The sequence below is a fragment of the Mustela nivalis genome (genome assembly GCF_964662115.1).
Source record: "Mustela nivalis genome assembly, chromosome: 7".
Classification (NCBI taxonomy): domain Eukaryota; kingdom Metazoa; phylum Chordata; class Mammalia; order Carnivora; family Mustelidae; genus Mustela; species Mustela nivalis.
The window spans coordinates 118,785,418-118,805,878 of NC_139026.1; the positions used below are offsets into that span (position 1 = coordinate 118,785,418).

General features: G+C 35.4%; 1 protein-coding gene across 1 annotated transcript in view; it reads right to left on the reverse strand.

Annotated features, from left to right (window-relative positions):
- Nucleotides 1–20,461, reverse strand: part of CCDC7 (coiled-coil domain containing 7) — a 431,686-nt gene that overhangs the window by 96,988 nt on the left and 314,237 nt on the right. The window contains exon 36 of the mRNA XM_082742485.1: nt 5,333–5,437. Coding sequence (XP_082598611.1) covers nt 5,333–5,437 — 105 coding nt within the window. The remainder of the gene's footprint in view (nt 1–5,332; nt 5,438–20,461) is intronic.

Below are 20,461 nucleotides of genomic sequence, written 5' to 3' on the forward strand. Positions count from 1 at the left end.
CTTTTTTCTGCTATTCACCATAGGTACCTGATAGGGCTCCTGGAGGAAAATTTCATAAAAACGTGGGATATTATATAAGGCTATATCCTAGAACATTTTATCTCTCACTCTAGTTCATCTCCAGTCTCCAGCAATTATTCAATGATACTTTAATTTTCTTAGTAGTTGCTGGATCCAGTTTTGGTTTTTGTTTTCAGTAAGATGTGATTCTCCCTATCACCTATCTGTATAGTTTGGGAGTCATGGTTTGCCCTATGACTTCAGTTCTCTGATGAAGCTAAGGGTTGTTGAATTTCAGTTTTTTCAGCTTTTTCTTGTTTTGGTTATGGGAGTGAGGACTTCCAAGTTCTTTTCGACTGGAAAGCAGGAATCTCACATAGGTTTTAAATATCGTTTTTCCTTTGGCTATTCGAGGTCTTTTCTGGTTCCATATAAATTTTAGAATTATTTGTTCCATTTCTTTGAAAAAGATGGATGGTACTTTGATAGGAATTGCATTAAATGTGTAGATAGCTTTAGGTAGCATAGACATTTTCACAATATTTATTCTTCCAATCCAGGAGCATGGAACATTTTTTCATTTCTTTGTGTCTTCCTCAATTTCTTTCATGAGTACTTTATAGTTTTCTGAGTATAGATTCTTAGCCTCTTTGGTTAGGCTTATTCCTAGGTATCTTATGGTTTGGGGTGCAATTGTAAGTGGAATTGACTTCTTAATTTCTCTTTCTTCTGTCTTGTTGTTGGTGTAGAGAAATGCAACTGATTTCTGTGCATTGATTTTATATCATGACACTTTACTGAATTGCTGTACAAGTTCTAGCAGTTTTGGAGTGGAGTCTTTTGGGTTTTCCACATATAGTATCATATCATCTCCAAAGAGTGATACTTTGACTTCTTTTTTGCTGATTTGGATGCCTTTAAATTCCTTTTGTTGTCTGATTGCTGAGGCTAGGATTTCTAGTACTATGTTGAATAGCAGTGGTGATAATAGACATCCCTGCCATGTTCCTGACCTTAGCGGAAAAGCTTTTAGTTTTTCTCCATTGAGAATGATATTTGCAGTAGGTTTTTCATAGATGGCTTTGATGATATTGAGGTATGTGCCCTCTATCCCTACACTTTGAAGAGTTTTGGTCAGGAAGGGATGCGGTACTTTGTCAAATGCTTTTTCAGCATCTATTGAGAGTATCATATGGTTCTTGTTCTTTTTTTTTATTGATGTGTTGTATCACATTGACTGATTTGCGAATGTTGAACCAAATGGATATTGCAAAAGAAAGCCAAAGTTGGTGGCATCACAATTCCGGTCTTCAGGCTCTATTACAAAACTGTTATCAAGACAGCATGGTACTGGCACAAAAACAGACACATAGATCAATGGAACAGAATAGAGAGCCCAGAAATAGACCCTCAAATCTATGGTCAACTAATCTTCGACAAAGCAGGAAAGAATGTCCAATGGAAAAAAGACAGCCTCTTCAATAAATGGTGCTGGGAAAATTGGACAGCCACATGCAGAAAAATGAAATTGGACCATTTCCTTACACCACACACAAAAATAGACTCAAAATGGATGAAGGACCTCAATGTGCGAAAGGAATCCATCAAAATCCTTGAGGAGAACACTGGCAGCAACCTCTTCGACCTCAGCCGCAGCAACATCTTCCTAGGAACATCGCCAAAGGCAAGGGAAGCAAGGGCAAAAATGAACTATTGGGATTGCATCAAGATCAAAAGCTTTTGCACAGCAAAGGAAACAGTTAATAGAATCAAAAGACAGGGGGCGCGCCTGGGTGGCTCAGTGGGTTAAGTCGCTGCCTTCGGCTCAGGTCATGATCTCAGAGTCCTGAAATCGAGTCCCACATCGGGCTCCCTGCTCAGTGGGGAGCCTGCTTCCCTCTCTCTCTCTCTCTGCCTGCCTCTCCTACTACTTGTGATTTCTCTCTGTCAAATAAATAAATCTTTAAAAAAAAATAAAATCAAATCAAAAGACAACTGACAGAATGGGAGAAGATATTTGCAAATGACATGTCAGATAAAGGACTAGTGTCCAAAATCTATAAAGAACTTAGGAAACTCAACACCCAAAGAACAAATAATCCAATCAAGAAATAGGCAGAGGACATGAACAGACATTTCTGCAAAGAAGACATCCAGATGGCCAACAGACACATGAAAAAGTGCTCCATATCACTCGGCATCAGGGAAATACAAATCAAAACCACAATGAGATATCACCTCACACCAGTCAGAATGGCTAAAATCAACAAGTCAGGAAATGACAGATGCTGGCGAGGATGCGGAGAAAGGGGAACCCTCCTACATTGTTGGTGGGAATGCAAGCTGGTGCAACCACTCTGGAAAACAGCATGGAGGTTCCTCAAAATGTTGAAAATAGAACTGCCCTATGACTCAGCAGTTGCACTCCTGGGTATTTACCCTAAAGATACAAACATAGTGATCCGAAGGGGCACGTGCACCTGAATGTTTATAGCAGCAATGTCCACAATAGCCAAACTATGGAAAGAACCTAGATGTCCATCAACAGATGAATGGATAAAGATGTGGTATATATACACAATGGAATACTATGCAGCCATCAATAGAAACGAAATCTTGCCATTTGCAACAACGTGGATGGAACTAGAGCGTATCATGCTTAGCGAAATAAGTCAAGCAGAGAAAGACAACTATCATATAATCTCCCTGATATGAGGAAGTGGTGATGCAACATGGCAGCTTAAGTGGTTAGGAGAATAAATGAAACAAGATGGGTTTGGGAGGGAGACAAACCATAAGTGACTCTTAATCTCACAAAACAAACTGAGGTTGCTTGGGGGGAGGGGGGTTAGGAGAAGGGGGGTGGGGTTATGGACATTGGGGAGGGTTTGTGCTTTGGTGAGTGCTGTGAAGTGTGTAAACCTGGCGATTCACACACCTGTACCCCTGGGGATAAAAATATATGTTTATAAAAAATGAAAAATTCAAAAAAAATAAATAAAATAAAATAAGATGGAAAAAAATCATTTTTCCTAGATAGTGCATTTGTTTTGCTACTAATACAAATTGCATAACTCTAAAAAATGTTTATTTCTAATTTTGTGTTCTTAGTATATAGATATAAAATTGGATTTTGTACAGTTTTATCTTATATCCAGGAATCTTGTAAATCAATTGATAATTTTAAGAGTTTATGTGTAGACTAGGGATTCTTTTAGATTGCAATAACTGCATAGTCATATTCTGAAGCTTAGAGTTTTACCTCTCCCTTGGAATTTTTATAAGTTTTCTTCTTTATTGTAACATTAGAGTAACCAGGACAATAATGAGTAGAAATAGTGATAATACACAGTTATATCTCATTCCAATATAGAAGTAAAATAATTTACTATTAAGTTGCTGAAAGTCTTTTGTTGTTTTTTTTTTTAAGGAAACAAATTCCAAATAAAGAAATTTTAATTCATTTATTTTTTGGGATTATGACTTTTTTCTTATTTGATTAATGAGCTAAAGTTCTTCATTGCTTTTTATTCCTTTAAAATTTATATTAAAATCCCCACTTTCTATTCAATTTTAGTGATTTGAGTCTTCTTTCTTTTTTTTTCATCAGTCTAAATTTTTCTCAGTTTCATTCATTTAATGAATCCTCTGTGGACAGAATATATTTGGAAAATGGTTTTGATGCATTCTACCAGTCTCTGCCTTTAGTTTGTAGAACTTAATCCACTTACATTTAATTACTGATAAGAAATAATTCATTGCTGCCATTTGTAGCTTGTTTCCCCTCCCCCATTTCCTCTTATACTGACTCCTTTCATGTTCAGTTGATTTTTTAAAGGACTATATATTTTGTTTCCTTTCTAAATTTCCTTTGTATATATTCTATAGATTTTCTTTTTGGTTATCAAGAGGATTATGTATAACTTCTTAAAATTATAACAACCTAATTTAAATCAATACCAAACTTAACTGCAAACATCCAAAAACCATGTATATACAGCTCCACACCCCTCTTTTTGTATTGTCACAAACCACATTTTATACATTATACATTGTATGGTCAATGACATCGAGTTAACATTATTTGTATATATTTTCTTTACAATATTATATAATAAAAACTGGAGTTACAAACCACAATTTCAGTAATGCTGGCTTATATATTTGGCATGTATTCACTAGAAATGTTTAGTTCTTCATATAACATATAATGTTAGTTACTGCCTAACATCCTATCACTTTGACCTGAGAGATTCCGTTTAGAGTTTCCTATAAGGCAGGTCTAGATTCAATGCCTTGAATGCCAGGAGATCTTCTATTCGTTATAGTTTGGTTTTGTGCTGGAGCACTCCTTCACACACCAAATTTTCTTACTATTTTGAAGATTTTTTTTTTTCTTAAGTAGCGTTCTCTTAGTTACTGTAAACATTTGATTATTTCTCACTGCTCTGACAAAGTCAGATTTGACAGTTTCTGGAGTTTTGCTTGTTTGTTTGTTTTTTTAACGTTTCTTCTAAAGATCAAGAATTTGAGGCCTCCTCATCTATTTTGCTGCCTTATGGCAGTTGTTTGGAAACTGTCTCAGAATACTCAGTTTATATTTTATTGCAAAATACTTAGTCAACTGGCCATACCAGCTTTACACATATTCTAAATTCTTACATATTTTTCTCACCATTAGAAATGTCCCAACCTGGTGATAAGATAAAAAGCAGCCATATTATCTATTTTGTGAAAGCTCCATTTATTTATTCCATCTTGTTATTAGAAAAGATGATGTAAGAAATGAATTATGTTCTCTAAGAAACTGATCATATAACATCTAGTTTGTGAAATTTCACAATGTAGGGTGAATCCTATATATTTTTTTGTTTCATAAACAGGAAAGGAAAACCAATTAACCATTATGCACCATAACCTAATGAATCCTTGTTTGGTGGATTAATGTGCACATAAAAAATTCACCTAATAATAAATATTAATTGATTGATTAAAATAAAATCACTTTTGGGACGCCTGGGTGGCTCAGTGGGTTAAGCCACTGTCTTCGGCTCAGGTCATAATCCCAGGGTCCTGGGATCGAGCCCCAAATCAGGCTCTCTGCTCAGCAGGGAGCCTGCTTCCTCCTCTCTCTCTGCCTGCCTCTCTGCCTGCTTGTCATCTCTCTCTGTCAAATAAATAAATAAAATCTTAAAAAAAAAATAAAATCACTTTTGAGAAAAGTTGTCTTACATTTGGATTTCTTATATTCTTTTAACAACAGAATGATAGATTTAAAGTACTTTAGCCGTTAAACTGTGTTTTTCTTGTCCAAACATAAATCTTTACTTACCTATGACTTTGTTTAAATCTAATTGATGTATTATATCACTAATTGATGGATATATTGCTGGATGATCTGCTGTATCTGAAAGTTCTGAGGCTGCTTCATTTTTAACTAGAATAATAACAGATTACCAGATTAGTTGATTTAAAACTAAAATTTTTCTTATGGTAAAATTATAACACATTAAATTAATTAGGAATATTTTACTATATAGTTAGTTAGCCTTATTTTTTAAGTTTCTTTTAAAATTCCAATTACTTAATTCAGTGATTTCAGCACTTACATACAACACCTGTTCCTCATCACAAGGATATTCCTTAACTTTATTTACTTTACAACTTAACATACATTATTCAATTAAACACAAATGTGACTAATAATTTTTAAAACTGATTAAATAGCCACTATGTGCTAGTATTATACTAAGCATTTTTCAAATATTACCTCCTTTAATATTCATAATAATTCTAGGAAGTCAGTATTTAATCCCATTTAACAGATATGGGAAATAGAGTTGAGAGAGATTATGAATATTTTAGAAATTCACATAGTTATTAAGTACAAAAACACGAAATGAATTTTGTTCTTTTAGGGTCCGAAATCTATTCTCCAGCTAGTAGATTCAAATGTCTCCCAGACTGAGCATGTAATGTGAGTGAAATGGAATTGTCTGTTTGGAGTGGCATGAATATTGAAGGGGAATGGACAGTATATGTTTATTAAAAATAAAAACCTATGGGAGGAAGACAAACCATAAGTGACTCTTAATCTCACAAAACAAACTGAGGGTCGCTGGGGGGAGGGGGTTTGGGAGAAGGGGGTGGGATTATGGACATTGGGGAGGGTATGTGCTTTGGTGAGTGCTGTGAAGTGTGTAAACCTGGTGATTCACAGACCTGTACCCCTGGGGATAAAAATATATGTTTATAAAAAAATAAAAAATTAAAAAAAAATAAATATATACAATTTGTTGGAAAGCAAAAATAAATAAATAAATAAATAAAAAATAAAAAAATAAAGACCTATTACTCTTCCTGTTATAAATGCAGGCCTGGTATTCCTGGATCATCTAAATTCTCAGAAGAATACAGAAATGTAGATATTTGCAAGGAATTCCAAGATTTTAAAATATTTTCAAGTAATTTAAAAGTTTTAAGCATGGGACAAGAGAAATCATCAGCTATTATCACAAGAGATTCACCCAGTTTTAGAAAGGATTAACCAATTAACACAGGGGTTAGATTTAAGAGTCAATTTCTAGGTTACATTTCTTTGTAAAAACATCATTCTTTATCCACCAATTTATCTGTCATCTAGAAACAGGAAAATAAGTTCTAAAATCCTAAGGAAATAAGAACGTTCGGAAGAAAAAAATACCAATAAGCAAAATATGCCAAGAAAAAGGTGGAAAGAACAATTAAAAATTGAAATGCACAATTAAAGTAACCTTTCCAGAGGCCAGTCCTCCACATTTAAATCCATTGAATTCCTTATAATTCTTAAAGAATTAATTTCTATGCCATAGTACATAAAAATTGAATTTTTGCATTCCTTTTACAAAGTCAAAATATTCATTGAAAAGATATTGACATTGAAATAGACATAACTGGCATAATTGCAATTAAAAATGCACATAGAAATATAATGCAAGTTCATAATACCTTTACTAAAAATAAAGAAACAAGTAAAATCAATTTTAGTAATGTTTTATTTAACAAAATAAATCCAAAATATCATTGCAACACATAAAAGAATACAATTGATGAAATATTTTAAGTAGTCATTTTCACAGTAGGCTTTCAAACTCAAGCATGTATTATAAACTTGTAATACATCTCAATGAAGGTTAGCTGCATTTCAAGTATTTGATATCCATATGTGGTTAGTGATTGCTATGTTACACAGTACATGTTTAGAATATAAATGCAAAAATCTTAAATAAACAATAAGGAAGAAAATCAGAAGTTTATTAAAATAACAGTATGGCATCATCTAATAGAATTCATTCCCAGAATTTAAGGTAGGTCATCTCTGAATATAGTTATTATATCACTAGTTCTCAAGAAAAGTGATGTAAGATTGTTTTAAGGTAAAAAGTCATTTATAAAACTTAACCATACATTCCTTTTTGAGTTTCCCCAACTTCATAGAGATATAATTTATATATAACATTGTATAAGTTTAGGGTGTGTATAAGTTTAGGGCTTATGATGTGATGATTTGATACACTTATATACTGAAAACTGAATACCACAATAAATTCAACATGTCTATCACTATATATATACATATGTACATGTATATATGTATATATACATATGTATATCGTATGTGTATATGTACATATATATATATATTTGTGAGAATATTTAAGATGTAGTCTCTTAGAAATTTTCAAGTATACAGTATAGTATTAACAGCTACCATATTGTATATTACATCCCCAGAACTTATTAATCTTATAAATTGAAGATTATACTCTTTGGCCAACATTTCCCCATTTCACCTACTCTCAGGTCCCTGGCAACCACTATTCTACTCTATGTTCCCATGAGTTAGTACATTTTGGATTACAAATATATAAGAAAGAATATACAGTACTTGTATTTTTTTTCTGACTTATTTCATGTAGCATAATAGTCTCAAGGTCCATCCATGTTTTGCAAAGGACAATATTTCCTTTTTTATGGCTGAATAATATTCCACTGTATATATTTACCACACTTCCTTTATCCATTGATTTTTCAAAAAGACATGTAGGATTTTTTCCATATCTTGGCTAAGGTGATTAACACTGTAAGGGACAGGGAAGTGCAGATATCTCTTTGAGATTCTGGTTTCATTTTCTTCAGATACATACCCAGAATATGGAATTTTGAATCATATGGTAATCCTTTTTTTTTTTTTTTTTTTTTGAGGAACCTCCATATTATTTTCCATTGGCTGTAACAATATGGTTCCCTTTTCTCCACTTTCTCACCAGAACTTGTTATCTCTTGTTTTATTGTTAATATCCATTCTAACAGGTGTGAGATGATATCTTATTGTGGTTTTGATATGCCTTTCCTTGACAATTTGTGAAGTTAGGAATCTGTTCATCTACCTGCTGGCCATTTGAATTTCTTTGGAAAAAAGCATATATTCAGGTCCTCTACCCAGTTATAATGGGATTACTAGTGTTAATGCTATTGAGTTACATATTTAAGATATTGACCTCTTTTACCCAATATGTAGTTTAAAAACTTTTTTTTCCCTATTCTGCAGGTTTCCATTTCATTTTGTTGAGTGCTTCTTTTGCTACACAGATTTAAAGTTTGATTTGTTCTATTTATTTATTCTTGTTTTTGTTGCTTGTGCTTTTGGTATCTTATCCAAAATGTCATTCCCAAGACCAATGTCAAAGAACCTTTTCCTTAGGACTTCTAGGAGATTTATGGTTTCAGGGTTTACAGTTCAGTCTTTATTTCAAATTTATTTTTGTGTATAGGGATCAATTTTATTTTTCACATGTGGATATTAAAGTTTCCCAACACAACTTATTGAAAAGACTATCCTTTCTTTATTTGAGTATTCTTGGCTTCCTTGTGAACTACTAGTTAACTGTGTGCATTGGTTTATTTATGGACTCTCAATTTTCTTTCATTTGTCTGTGTGGCAGTTTTTTATACCAGTTTTGATTATAATAGCTTTCTAGTATGTAGTTTAAAATTAGGAAGTCCATGTCTGCAATTTTGTTCTTTCTCAAGATAACTTTGGTTATTTAGGGTTTTGTTGTTGTTGTTCCACACAGATTTTATGATATCTTTTCCTTTGCTGTGGAAATGCCATGTATAGTGACTGAAAAATCTATATATGGCTTTGGGTTGTATGAATATTTTAACAATATTAATTCTTCTGGGTTTGGGGGAGAGAAAGATGACAACAGATGAAGAGGGCCTTGGGCTTACCTCTTCCTATGAATACAACTAAATAACACACCATCCTAAATATCTCAGAAACTGACCTGAAAACTGACAGAACAAACACAATTGAAGGGAAGGGAAAGACCACATTAGAGAAGTTAGAAAGTGTGGAGATTTGGTATAGGGAAGAAGTGAATTATGAGTACTTTAGAGGGGAAGGAGCCATGGTCATGGGGAAGGGCAAGAGAGAGAGGAACACGAGGGGAATGCACAAGAACATTTCTCCAAATCTACTGGCTTGGAATAAGAGAGGTTGAATTTCATGAGTTCTTGCAACCAGTGGACCTTAAAGCCCAGAGTTTAAAGGTGGGCATGGCTGGCATAGAGCTCAGAGGGTACTACATAGCTCCTGGAGATAAGCGGGGGGGGGGGGGGGACCTAGAGGCAGATATCTTGGAAATAGTGATCTGAAGAACACATGGGGAACATGAGAGGGAGATTATTTGTTCTCAGAGTGCATCCATAAGAAGTGCTGATGGTGACACCTCACCAGGATCCAAGGAGCTGGCTGGCAGTTACCCTCCCTATTCCTCAATAAAAACACAGGGCCATCTGTGGAAAGCAGCGTAGCACCAACACTTGCTGCCTAACTTGTGTACACCAAGCCCCATGCCCATGCACTCTGGTGGGAATACTCTTCTCAGTTGAGCTTGCATCATTCCCGGTGTGGTGGGCCTCTACCCTGGAGGACCAGCACAAACCCCTGCCCATAAAATCATCTCCCAACCAGAGCTTTCTGCAGGCTTCAGTTCTGGTAGAGGTAGTATCAGGTCTCATTTCACAAGCAGAACAAGTACACCTAGTTAAATCCCACCATGTTACCAGATGACTGGCCTGAAGGATGGAGCAATCAAAACACAACACCAGAGTACACACAACACATACCAGGGACAATCCCTGAAGTGCCAGATCCTGACTTCTTAAGGCCAGTTCTTTCAGGAACACAAGACATACCTGGCTTTTCTAACGTAGAGAAGAAAAAAGCAAAAGTGCCAAGATGGAGTAATTCATCTAAAATGAAAGAACAAGATAAGGCAATTGCCAGAGATATAAGCAAAACAAACATAAGTAACATGGCTGATGGGGAATTTAAAGCAACAGTTATAAAGATATTCACTGAGCTTGAGAAAAGAGTAGAAGACATGAGTGAGAGCCTTACCACAGAAATAAAAGAGGTAAAAAAAAATCAATCAGAGATGAAGAGTGCAATATATGAGGTAAGAAACAGACCTCACACAATGGACAGCACGCTGGAAGAAGCAGAGAAATGAATTAGTGACCTAGAAGACAAAGTATTGGAAATTAATCAGAAATTAATGAAGTTGAAGAAGAGAGAGAAAGAATAATTATGCAAAATAGGAATAGACTTAGGGAACTCAGTGACTACATCAAGCATAATAACATTCATTATTATAGGAGTTACAGAAGAAGAGAGAGAAAAGGGGTCAGAAAATTTATTTGAAGAAAGAATAGCTGAAAACTTCCATAATCCAGAGAAGGGAACAGTCATTCAGATCCAGAGGGCACAGAGAACTTTCACCAAAATCAACAAAAGCAGGCCAACACCAACATATGTTATAAATAAATTTGCAAAATACAGTGATAAAGAAAACAATCTTAAAAGCAGTAAAACAAAAGAAATGCTTAACTTACAAGGGAAGACTTGTAAGGTAAGGTGAAGATTTCTCAAAAGAAACTTGGCAAGCCAGAAGAGACTGATGTGATATATTCAACGTGGTGAATGGGAAAAATCTGAAGCTAAGAGTATTCTACCCAGCAAGGCTATTATTCAGAATAGAAGGAGAGATAAATAGTTTCCCAGACAAACAAAAACTAGAGAAGTTCATGACCACTAAATCATCCCTCAAGAAATATTAAAGGAGTGCTGTGAAGTGTGTAAACCTGGTGATTCACAGACCTGTACCCCTGGGGATAAAAATATATGTTTATAAAAAATAAAAAATTAAAAAAAAAAAAAGAAATATTAAAGGGTTCTCTTTGTGTGGAAAGAAGAGACCAGAAATGACAAAAAAAAAGAAAAGAGCAGAGAAAATCTCCAGAAACAATGATAAAACAAGTAATAAAATGGCAATAAATACACATGTATCAGTAATTACTTTGACTGTAAATAGACTAAATGCTGCAATAAAAATATGTAGGGCATCAGAATGGATTAAAAAACAAGCATCTTGCCTAAAAGAGACCAATTTTAGGTTTAAAACACCTGCAGATTGAATGAAAGGGGATGAAGAAACTTCTGTCATCAAATAGATGTCCAAAGAAAGCCAGAGTGGCAATACTTACACTGGACAAACTAGGCTTTAAAACAAAGACTGTAACAAAAGACAAAGAAAAGCACTATACAATATAAAGGAGATAATACAACAATTATAAATATTTATGCACCCAATATGGGAACACCCAAATAAATAAAACATTTACTAACAAACTTAAAGGAACTTACTCATAATAACAGAATAATAGTAGGGGACTTTAACACAACACTTATATCAATAGATTACCTAAATAGAAAATCAACATAGAAACAATGGCTTTACATGAAACATTGAATCAGATGGATCTAACATATATTCAGAACATTCCATCCTAAAACAGGAGAATATTCATTCTTTTCTATTGCACATGGACCATTCTCCAGAATAGATCACATATTAGGTCACAAAACAGGCCTGGTCAAATGCAAAAACTTTGAAATCATACCATGCACCTTTCTGACCACTACAATATAAAACTAGAAGTCAATCACAGGGAAAAAAATCTGGAAAAATTCCAAATACATGGAGATTAAGGAACATGCTACTAAAGAATGAAGGGATCAACCAGGAAATCAAAGAAATAAAAACTACATGGACTTTCCCCATTAATAATATTCTTTCCTGCTTTGAAGAAGACTGGTTGATACTATAAATGTGGGTCCATTTCTGAGTTTTCTGGTCTGTTCCATTGATCTGTGTTTTTGTTTTTGTGCCAGTACCATACTGTCTTGACCATGAGTTTTATAATATAACTTGAGGTCCAGAATTGTCATGCTTCCAGCTTTGCTTTTCTTTTTCAAGATTCCTCTGGCTATTTGGGTTCTTTTGTATTTCCATACAAATTTTAGGATTGTTTATTTTAGCTCTGTGAAAGTTGATGATAGTATTTTGATAGGGATTGCATTAAACTTGTAGATTGCTTTGTGTAGTATATATATTTTAATGATATCTGTTCTTCTAATCCATAAGCATAGGATGTTTTTTATTTTCTCGGTGGATTAAGCACATGACCTTTTTTTGGCTTAGTGAAATAATTTATGTACAATTTCAACTTTAATAGTTTAAAAACAGATACTTTCAAAGTAGAATAAAACAGAACATAGACACTAGGTAGGAGGCAGAAAACCTGAAATGTAGTAATGATAAAATTAACTTTGCCTAAAAGCTTCACCAAATTAGATGCACATTATTAGCATGCAAGAAATAGCACAGAGAGAAAAATGCAGAATAAAGCAAGGGCAGGTATTCTCACCTGTACAAAATGTATTAAATTCCCACTTAAGTTATGTGTAATTCTTCATGGCAACTGAACATATTTTGGAAAAATATTTTAAAACTGAACTAAAATGTACAAGAATAAAGAAACCAATAATTGTCAAAAATCAGTGAATGATATTTCTATTCTTTTTTTTTTTAAGATTTTATTTATTTATTTGACAGACAGAGATCACAGTAGGCAGAGAGGCAGGCAGAGAGAGAGAGAAAGGAGGAAGCAGGCTCCCTGCTGAGCAGAGAGCCCGATGCGGGGCTCCATCCCAGGACCCCGGGATCATGACCTGAGCCAAAGGCAGAGGCTTAACCCCTGAGCCACCCAGGCACCCCTGATATCTCTATTCTTAATCTCAAGGGAAGCTCTCATACAACTTCATGTAAAGTAGAAATATCCCCAGCCAGAAATGGGACATAGGTACATAATCACTCACAAAAATGATTGTGGGAGCAGACAAAATTAGTATTTGGAGCTTTGCACCTACTCAGAATTAGGCTGTGTCAATAATGAACTTTAGAATACAGAATCAAGTCCCAGATAGATTAGATATCTTGCCTATAGTAAGAGCTCAATAAATCTTTCAGGGAAAATTCCCTAAAAGGCAAGTTTAAAAAAAAGACAGACAGACAAGTTAGGTCCTTTCCATCTGAGAATCACTGTTACCTCTCTTATTTTTATTTATTTGTTTTTATTATGTTCAGTTAGCCACTGTAGAGTACATCATTAGTTTTTGATGTGGTATTCAGTGATTCACTAGATATGTATTACAACCAATGCTCATCACAGCATGTGCCCTCCTCAATACCCATCATCCTATTATCTCTTTCCCTCCCCCTCCCCCCCCTCTGAAACCCTAAGATTGTTTCCTAGGGTCCATAGTCTGTCATGATTAATCTCCCTCTCTAATTTCTCCCTCTTCCCCTATGGTCCTCCGTGTTATTGCTTATGTTCCACATATGAGTGAAACCATATGATAGTCTTTTCTCTGCTTGTCTTACTTCACTTAACATAATCCCCTCCAATTCCATCCATGTTGGTGCAAATTTGGGTATTCATCCTTTCAGATGGCTGAATAATATTCTATTGCATATATGTTACCACATCTTCTTTATCTATTCATCTGTTGAAGAACATCCCAGCCCCTTCCAAGGTGAGGTTATTGTGGACACTGCTGCTATGAACATTGAGGTGCAAGTGCCCCTTCTTTTCACTACATCTGTATCTTTGGGATAAATACCTAGTAGTGTAATTGCTGGGTCATACTGTAGCTCTATTTTTTAATATCTTGAGGAACCTCCATAGTGTTTTCCAGAATGGCTACACCAGCATGCATTCCTATCAACAATGTAAGAGTGTTCCCTTTTTCCACATCCTTGCCAGCCTTTGTTGTTTACTGTTTTGTTAATTTTTGACATTCTAATTGGTGTGTGGTGTATCTCATGTGGTTTTGATTTTTTATTTCCCTGCTAGATAGAGGTGTTGAAAATTTTCTTATGTGTCTGTTACCCATTTGGATGTCTTCTTTGGAGAAGTGCCTGTTCATGTCTTCTGCCCATTTTTTTGACTTGCTTATTTGCTCATTGAGTGTTGAGTTTGAGAAGTTCTTTATAGATCTTGGGTATCAGGCCTATATCTGGAACATCATTTGCAAATATCTTCTCCTATTCCATAGGTTGCCTCTTAGTTTTGCTGACTGTTTCCTTTGCTATGCAGAAGCTTTTTATCTTGATGAAGTTCCAGAAGTTAATTTTTGCTCTTGTTTCACTTGCCTTTGGAGACATGTCTTGAAAGAAGTTCCTGTGGCTGATATCAAAGAGGTTACTGCCTAGGTTCTCCTCTAAGATTTTGATGGACTCCTGTCTCATATTGAGGTCTGTCATCAATTTTGAGTTTATCTTTGTGGATGGTGTAAGGGAATAGTCCAGTTTCATTCTTCTATATGTAGCTGTCCGATTTTCCCAGCACCACTTATTAAAGAGCCCATCTTGTTTCCACTGGATATTTCTTCCTGATTTGACAAAAATTAGTTGACTATAGAGTTAAGGATTCATTTCTAGAGTCTCTATTCTATTTCATTGATCTATGTATCTATTTTTGTGCCAATACCATGATGTCTTGGTGATCTCTGCTTCGTAATATAGCTTGAAGTCAAGCAACATGATGCCCCCAGCTTTGTTTTTCTCATTCATCATTCCCTTAGTGATTCAGGGTCTTTTCTGATTCTATAAAAATTTTATAATTTTTTGTTCCTGCACTTTGAAAAATTTCAATGGTATATTAATAGCAATGGCACTGAAAGTGTAAATTACTCTGGGCAGGATAGATATTTTAACAATGTTCATTCTTCCAATCCACAAGCATGGAATATTTTTCTTTTTGTATCCTCCTCAATTTCTTTTGTAAGTGTTTTATAGTTTCTAGAGTATAGATCCTTTACTTCTTTGGTTAGGTTTATTCCAAGATATCTTATGATTTTTGTTGTTATTGAGAATGGAATCAATTCCTTAATTTCTCTTTCGACAGTTGCATTGTTCGTGTATAGAAAAGCAACTAATTTCTGTGCATTGATTTTTTTTATCTTGTCACATTGCTTAATTGCTGTATGAGTTCTACTAACTGGGGCTGGAGTCTTTTGGGTTTTTCACATAAAGATCATGTCATCTGTGAAAGATTGAGAGGACAACTTCTTTGCTGATTTGGATGACTTTTATTTCTTTTTGTTGTCTGATTACTGATGCTAAGACTTCTACTACTATGTTGAACTATAGTGGCAAGAGTGGGCATCCCTGTCGTGTTTCTGATCTTAAAGGAAAAAAACTCTAAGCTTTGCCCCATTGAGAGTGATACTTGTTGTGGGCTTTTCATAAATATGATATTGAGGAATGTTCCCTCTATCCCTATACTCTGAAGAGTTTTAATCGTAAATGAATGTTGTATTTTGTCAAATGCTTTATCTGTATAAATTGAGAGAATCATATGTTTCTTGTTTTTTTCTTTAATTAATGTGTTTTATCACATGGATTGATTTGCAAATGTTGAATCACTCTTGCAACCCAGGCATAAAACCCTGGTGAATAATCCTTTTAAGGTACTGTTGGAACCTATTAGCCAGGATCTTGTTGAGTATTTTGACATCCATGTTTATCAGGGATATTGGTCTATTATTCTCCTTTTTGATGGGGTCTTTGCCCGGTTTTGCAATCAGGGTCATCCTGGCCTCCTAGCAAGAGTTTGGAAGTTATCTTTCTGTTTCTATTTTTTAAAATATCTCCTTCAGGATAATAGATATGACTTCTTCTTTAAATGTTTGGTAGAATTCCCCTGGATAGCCACCCCAACCTAGACTTGTGTTTTGGGGAGGTTTTTGATTACTGCTTTAATTTAATTACTGGTCTATTTAGATTGTCTATTTCTTCCTGTTTCAGTCTTGGTAGTTTCTAAGTTTCTAGGAAAGCATCCATTTCTTCCACATTGCTTAATTTGTTGGTATATGGTTGCTGGTAATAATTTCTAATAATTGTTTCTATTTCCTTCGTGTTAGTTGTGATTGCTCCCCTTTCATTTATGATTTAATTAATTTAGATCCTTTTTTCTTTTGGATAAGTTTTGCCAGTGGTTTATTGATCTTATTAGTTCAAGGAATCACCTTCACTTTCATTGATTTACTGTTTTTCTAGTTTCTATTTCATTGATCTCTGTTCTAGTCTTTATTATTTCTCTTCTCCTGATTGGTTTAGGTTTAATTTGCTATTTTTTCTCTTGTTTCTTTGTGTAGGGTTAGCTTGTGCATTTGGGATTTTCTAATTTTTTTAGAGGCTTAGATGGTTATGTATTTCCCCCTTAGGGCTGCCTTTGCACCATCACAATGGTTGAATCAATGTGTTATTGTTCACATTGTTTCAAAGATTTAAATTCTTAATTTCCTGGTTGACCCATTCATTCTTTAGAAGGATACTCTTTGACTTCCAAGTGTTTGAATTCCTTCCAGTTTTCTTCTTGTGATTGAGTTCCAGTTTCAAGGCATTGTGGTCTGATAAGATGCAGGGCATAATCTCAGTCTTTTAGTATTGGCTGAGACCTGATTTGTGACCCAGTATGTAGTCTATTTTGGAGAACATTCCATGTATACTTGAGAGGAATGAGTATTCTGTTCTTTTAGGATAGAATGTTCTCTATGTATCTACAAAGCCCATCTAATCCAATGCGTCATTCAAAGCTCTTGTTTCCTTGTTGATTTTCTGCTTAGATGATCTCTTCATTGCTGTTTATGGGGTGTTGAAGTCCCCTAGTATTTTTATATTATTATCTACATGTTTCTTAATTTGGTTATTAATTGGTTCATATAATTGGCTGCTCCCAAGTTAGGAGCATAAATATTGTTAGATCTTCTTGTTGGGTAGGCCCTTAAACTATGATATAGTGTCCCTCTTCATTCCTTACCACTATCTTTGGTTTAAAATCTAGGATGACTACTCTAGCTTTCTTTTGTGGTCCATCAGCATGATAAATGATTCTCTATTCCCTCACTTTCAATATGGAGATGTCTCTAGGTCTAAAATGGGTCTCCTGTAGACAGCATATGGATGGATGTTGATTTTTATCTAATCTGATACCCCATGTCTTTACATTGGAGCATTTAGCCCATTTACATTCAGAATAACTATTGAAAGATATGAATTTAGTGCCACTGCATTACCTGTAAAGTCCCTGTTTCTATAAATTGTCTCTGTTCTGTCTGGTTTACATTACTCGTGGGCTCTCTGTTTGCTTACAGGATCCCCTTAAATATATCTTGCAGAGCTGTCTTGGTGAGTACATATTCTTTCAGTTTCTGTCTGTCCTGGAAGTTCTTTATTTCTCCTTCCATTCTGAACAACAGCCTTGCTGGATAAAGTATTTGTGGCTGCATATTTTTCTCATTTATTACCCTGAATACAACATGCCAGCCCTTTCTGGCCTGCCTCCTTCTGTGGATAGGTCTGATGTAAGTCTAATGTTTCTACTTCTCTGGTTAGAACTTCCCCTCTCAAACTGTTTTCAGTATTTTCTCTTTATCTCTAAAATTTCAAGCTTCACTATTATGTCAGGGTGTTGACCTATTTTTACTGATTTTTGGGAGGGGCCCTCTCTACCTCTTGAACACGAATGCCCAGATTAGGGAAGTTCTCAGATATGCTTTGCTTAAATGCATGTACTTGCCCTTTCTCTCTCTTTTCCCTGAGGACCCCCCAACAATTCTTATGTTGGTATGTTTTGTAGCATCACTGATATTTTGAAGTCCTTCTTCATGGCCTATTAGTTGTTTTTCTCTCTTTTCTTCAGCTTCCTTCTTTTCCATCAACTTGTCTCCTATGTTATTTTACTCTCTCTTCTGCCTCATTTACCCTGACTGTTAGGGCATCCAATTTAGACTACATTTCAGTTAGAGCATTTTTAATTTCAGCCTGATTAGATTTCACTTCTGTACTAAGAGATTCTTTAGTGTCTTTTTGCTTTTTTCAAGTCCAACTAATAATTTTTTTTAATTAACATATCATGTATTGTTTCAGAGGTACAGGTCTGTGATTCATCAGTCTTAGATAATTCATGACACTCATGATAGCACACAATTTGCCCAATGCTCATCACTCAGCCACCCGATCCCTGTCTTCCAGCAACCCTCAGTTTGTTTCCTGAGATTAAGATGGTTCATCTCCCTCTCTGGTTTTGTCTTGTTTCAATTTTCCCTTCTTTCCCTATGATCCTCTGCCTTGTTTCTCAAAATCCTCATATCCATGAGATCATATAATTGTCCTTCTCTGATTGACTTATTGTGCTTAGCGTAATACCCTGTAATTCCATCCATGTGGTTGCAAATGACATTTTTTGACAGCTGCATTCTATTCCATTATATCTATCATCTATCTATCTATATATCTCACATCTTCTTTATCCATTCTAATTTTATAATTGTTATCCTGAATTCTATTTCTGATGTTTTACTTATATCCATATCAATTAGATCTATGGAAGATAATATTACCTTTGGTTCTTTATTTTGTTGTGAATTCTTCATTCTGGTCATTTTAACCAGAGAAGAATGGATGAATGAGTGAGCAGAAATATCAATCACAACCCAAGCAAAATACATAGTAGACAAACTTGAAGAGGTCAGACACCAAAAAAGAAAAGAAAAAAGGAGGAGGAGAGAATATAATCTTACAGGATAGACAAAACAGGGTGATCCAGTTGATCATGGGTGTATTTTGGTCTGTGTGTTAGAAGACACTAATCCCCAAACTGTCAAGAAAACAAAACTCTGAGATGTACAAAAATTAAATTGAATAGAGTGAAAGGGAGCCAAAATGAAAAATACATCTACAAAATGTAAATGTAAAAAATGAAAGTTAAAAAAAAGACAAAAACAGAGTTGATAAAATCTGAAACTAGTGGAAATGGTAATTTAAACTGAAAGATAAATGACTTTTGAAGAAAAAAAAAAACCCTTTAATTCTATATACTTTTTTCCACTAGTGCTGGAGTTTTATAGTCTTGTGAGTTCTTTCTGTGTATCTGTTCTTTCAGCTGATCTTCTGGGGGTGGGGCCTACCTGTTATTTCTCAGGTGTGTGCCTGTTTAGAATTACACAGTTCCTTGTGAGAGGGCCAGGCTCAGTATAAGCTATTCCTCTGCGGCTTCCCCCCCCCCCGCCCCCGAAAGCTTTCTGCACCTCTTTAGAGGATCAAAATTAAAATGGCCACAACCTGACCTCTAGCCTCAAAGCTATAAGACTGTGATCCCTTCTCTTCAGTGAACCTCAGGGACAAGCAGTCTTCATTTTTGTGTGTGCCAAACTCTGCAGATCCCTGTGGTGTGTGTCCACAGAGATCCTCTGGGAGAAGTTGCAGGGTTTTGCATTACTGTACTTTGTAAGTCCCTGGCCCTGAGAGGGTTGCCAGATCCTGTGCAAACCTGATTGGCCCCTCCTTGAGGGAAGGCAGAGAATCACAGGATACTTTCCTCTACAAGGACTCCACCCTGAGAGCTGTTGCCTGGTCATGTGTGCACCTGTTCTGCCCCTCCCAAGGGATGTAGGAGGGTCCCTGAATTCTAGTTCTCTGCAGGTTCCCCCAGTGGACAGCAATCACCAGATTAGGTGTCAGCTAACAGTTTATGACAAACTAAGCAAAGAGCCCCTCTGTGGGTTCACTGACCATACAGTCCACTGCTTGGGAACTGTATCAGTTCAGTTACCCCTGCTTATTCTGTGACTCTATGGATCCTGAGACCACACTACCCCACCTAGAATTCTGCCCATTTCATCCACTGAGTACCTTTCAGGCAGGGATATCTCTCACTTGAGATTTCTAAGGGCTCCAGTTTTGCCCTCCAGGGCAATATCACTTTCTGGTAGCTGGCTTATAAGGCTCTCTCTCTCCTCACTGCTTATCTTCCAGTATCTCCCCTCAGATTCACTACTCTGCACCTCCTACCATGCAAAAAGTGGTTGCTTTTCTAGTTGAAGAGTTCCAGATATTCTTTTCTTACATCTCAGATTGAATTCTTGGGTGTTCAGGATGGTCTGATAGTTATCTAGTTAAAATCAAGTTACTAGATGAAACGAGGTCCCCTATGCCTCCACTATCTT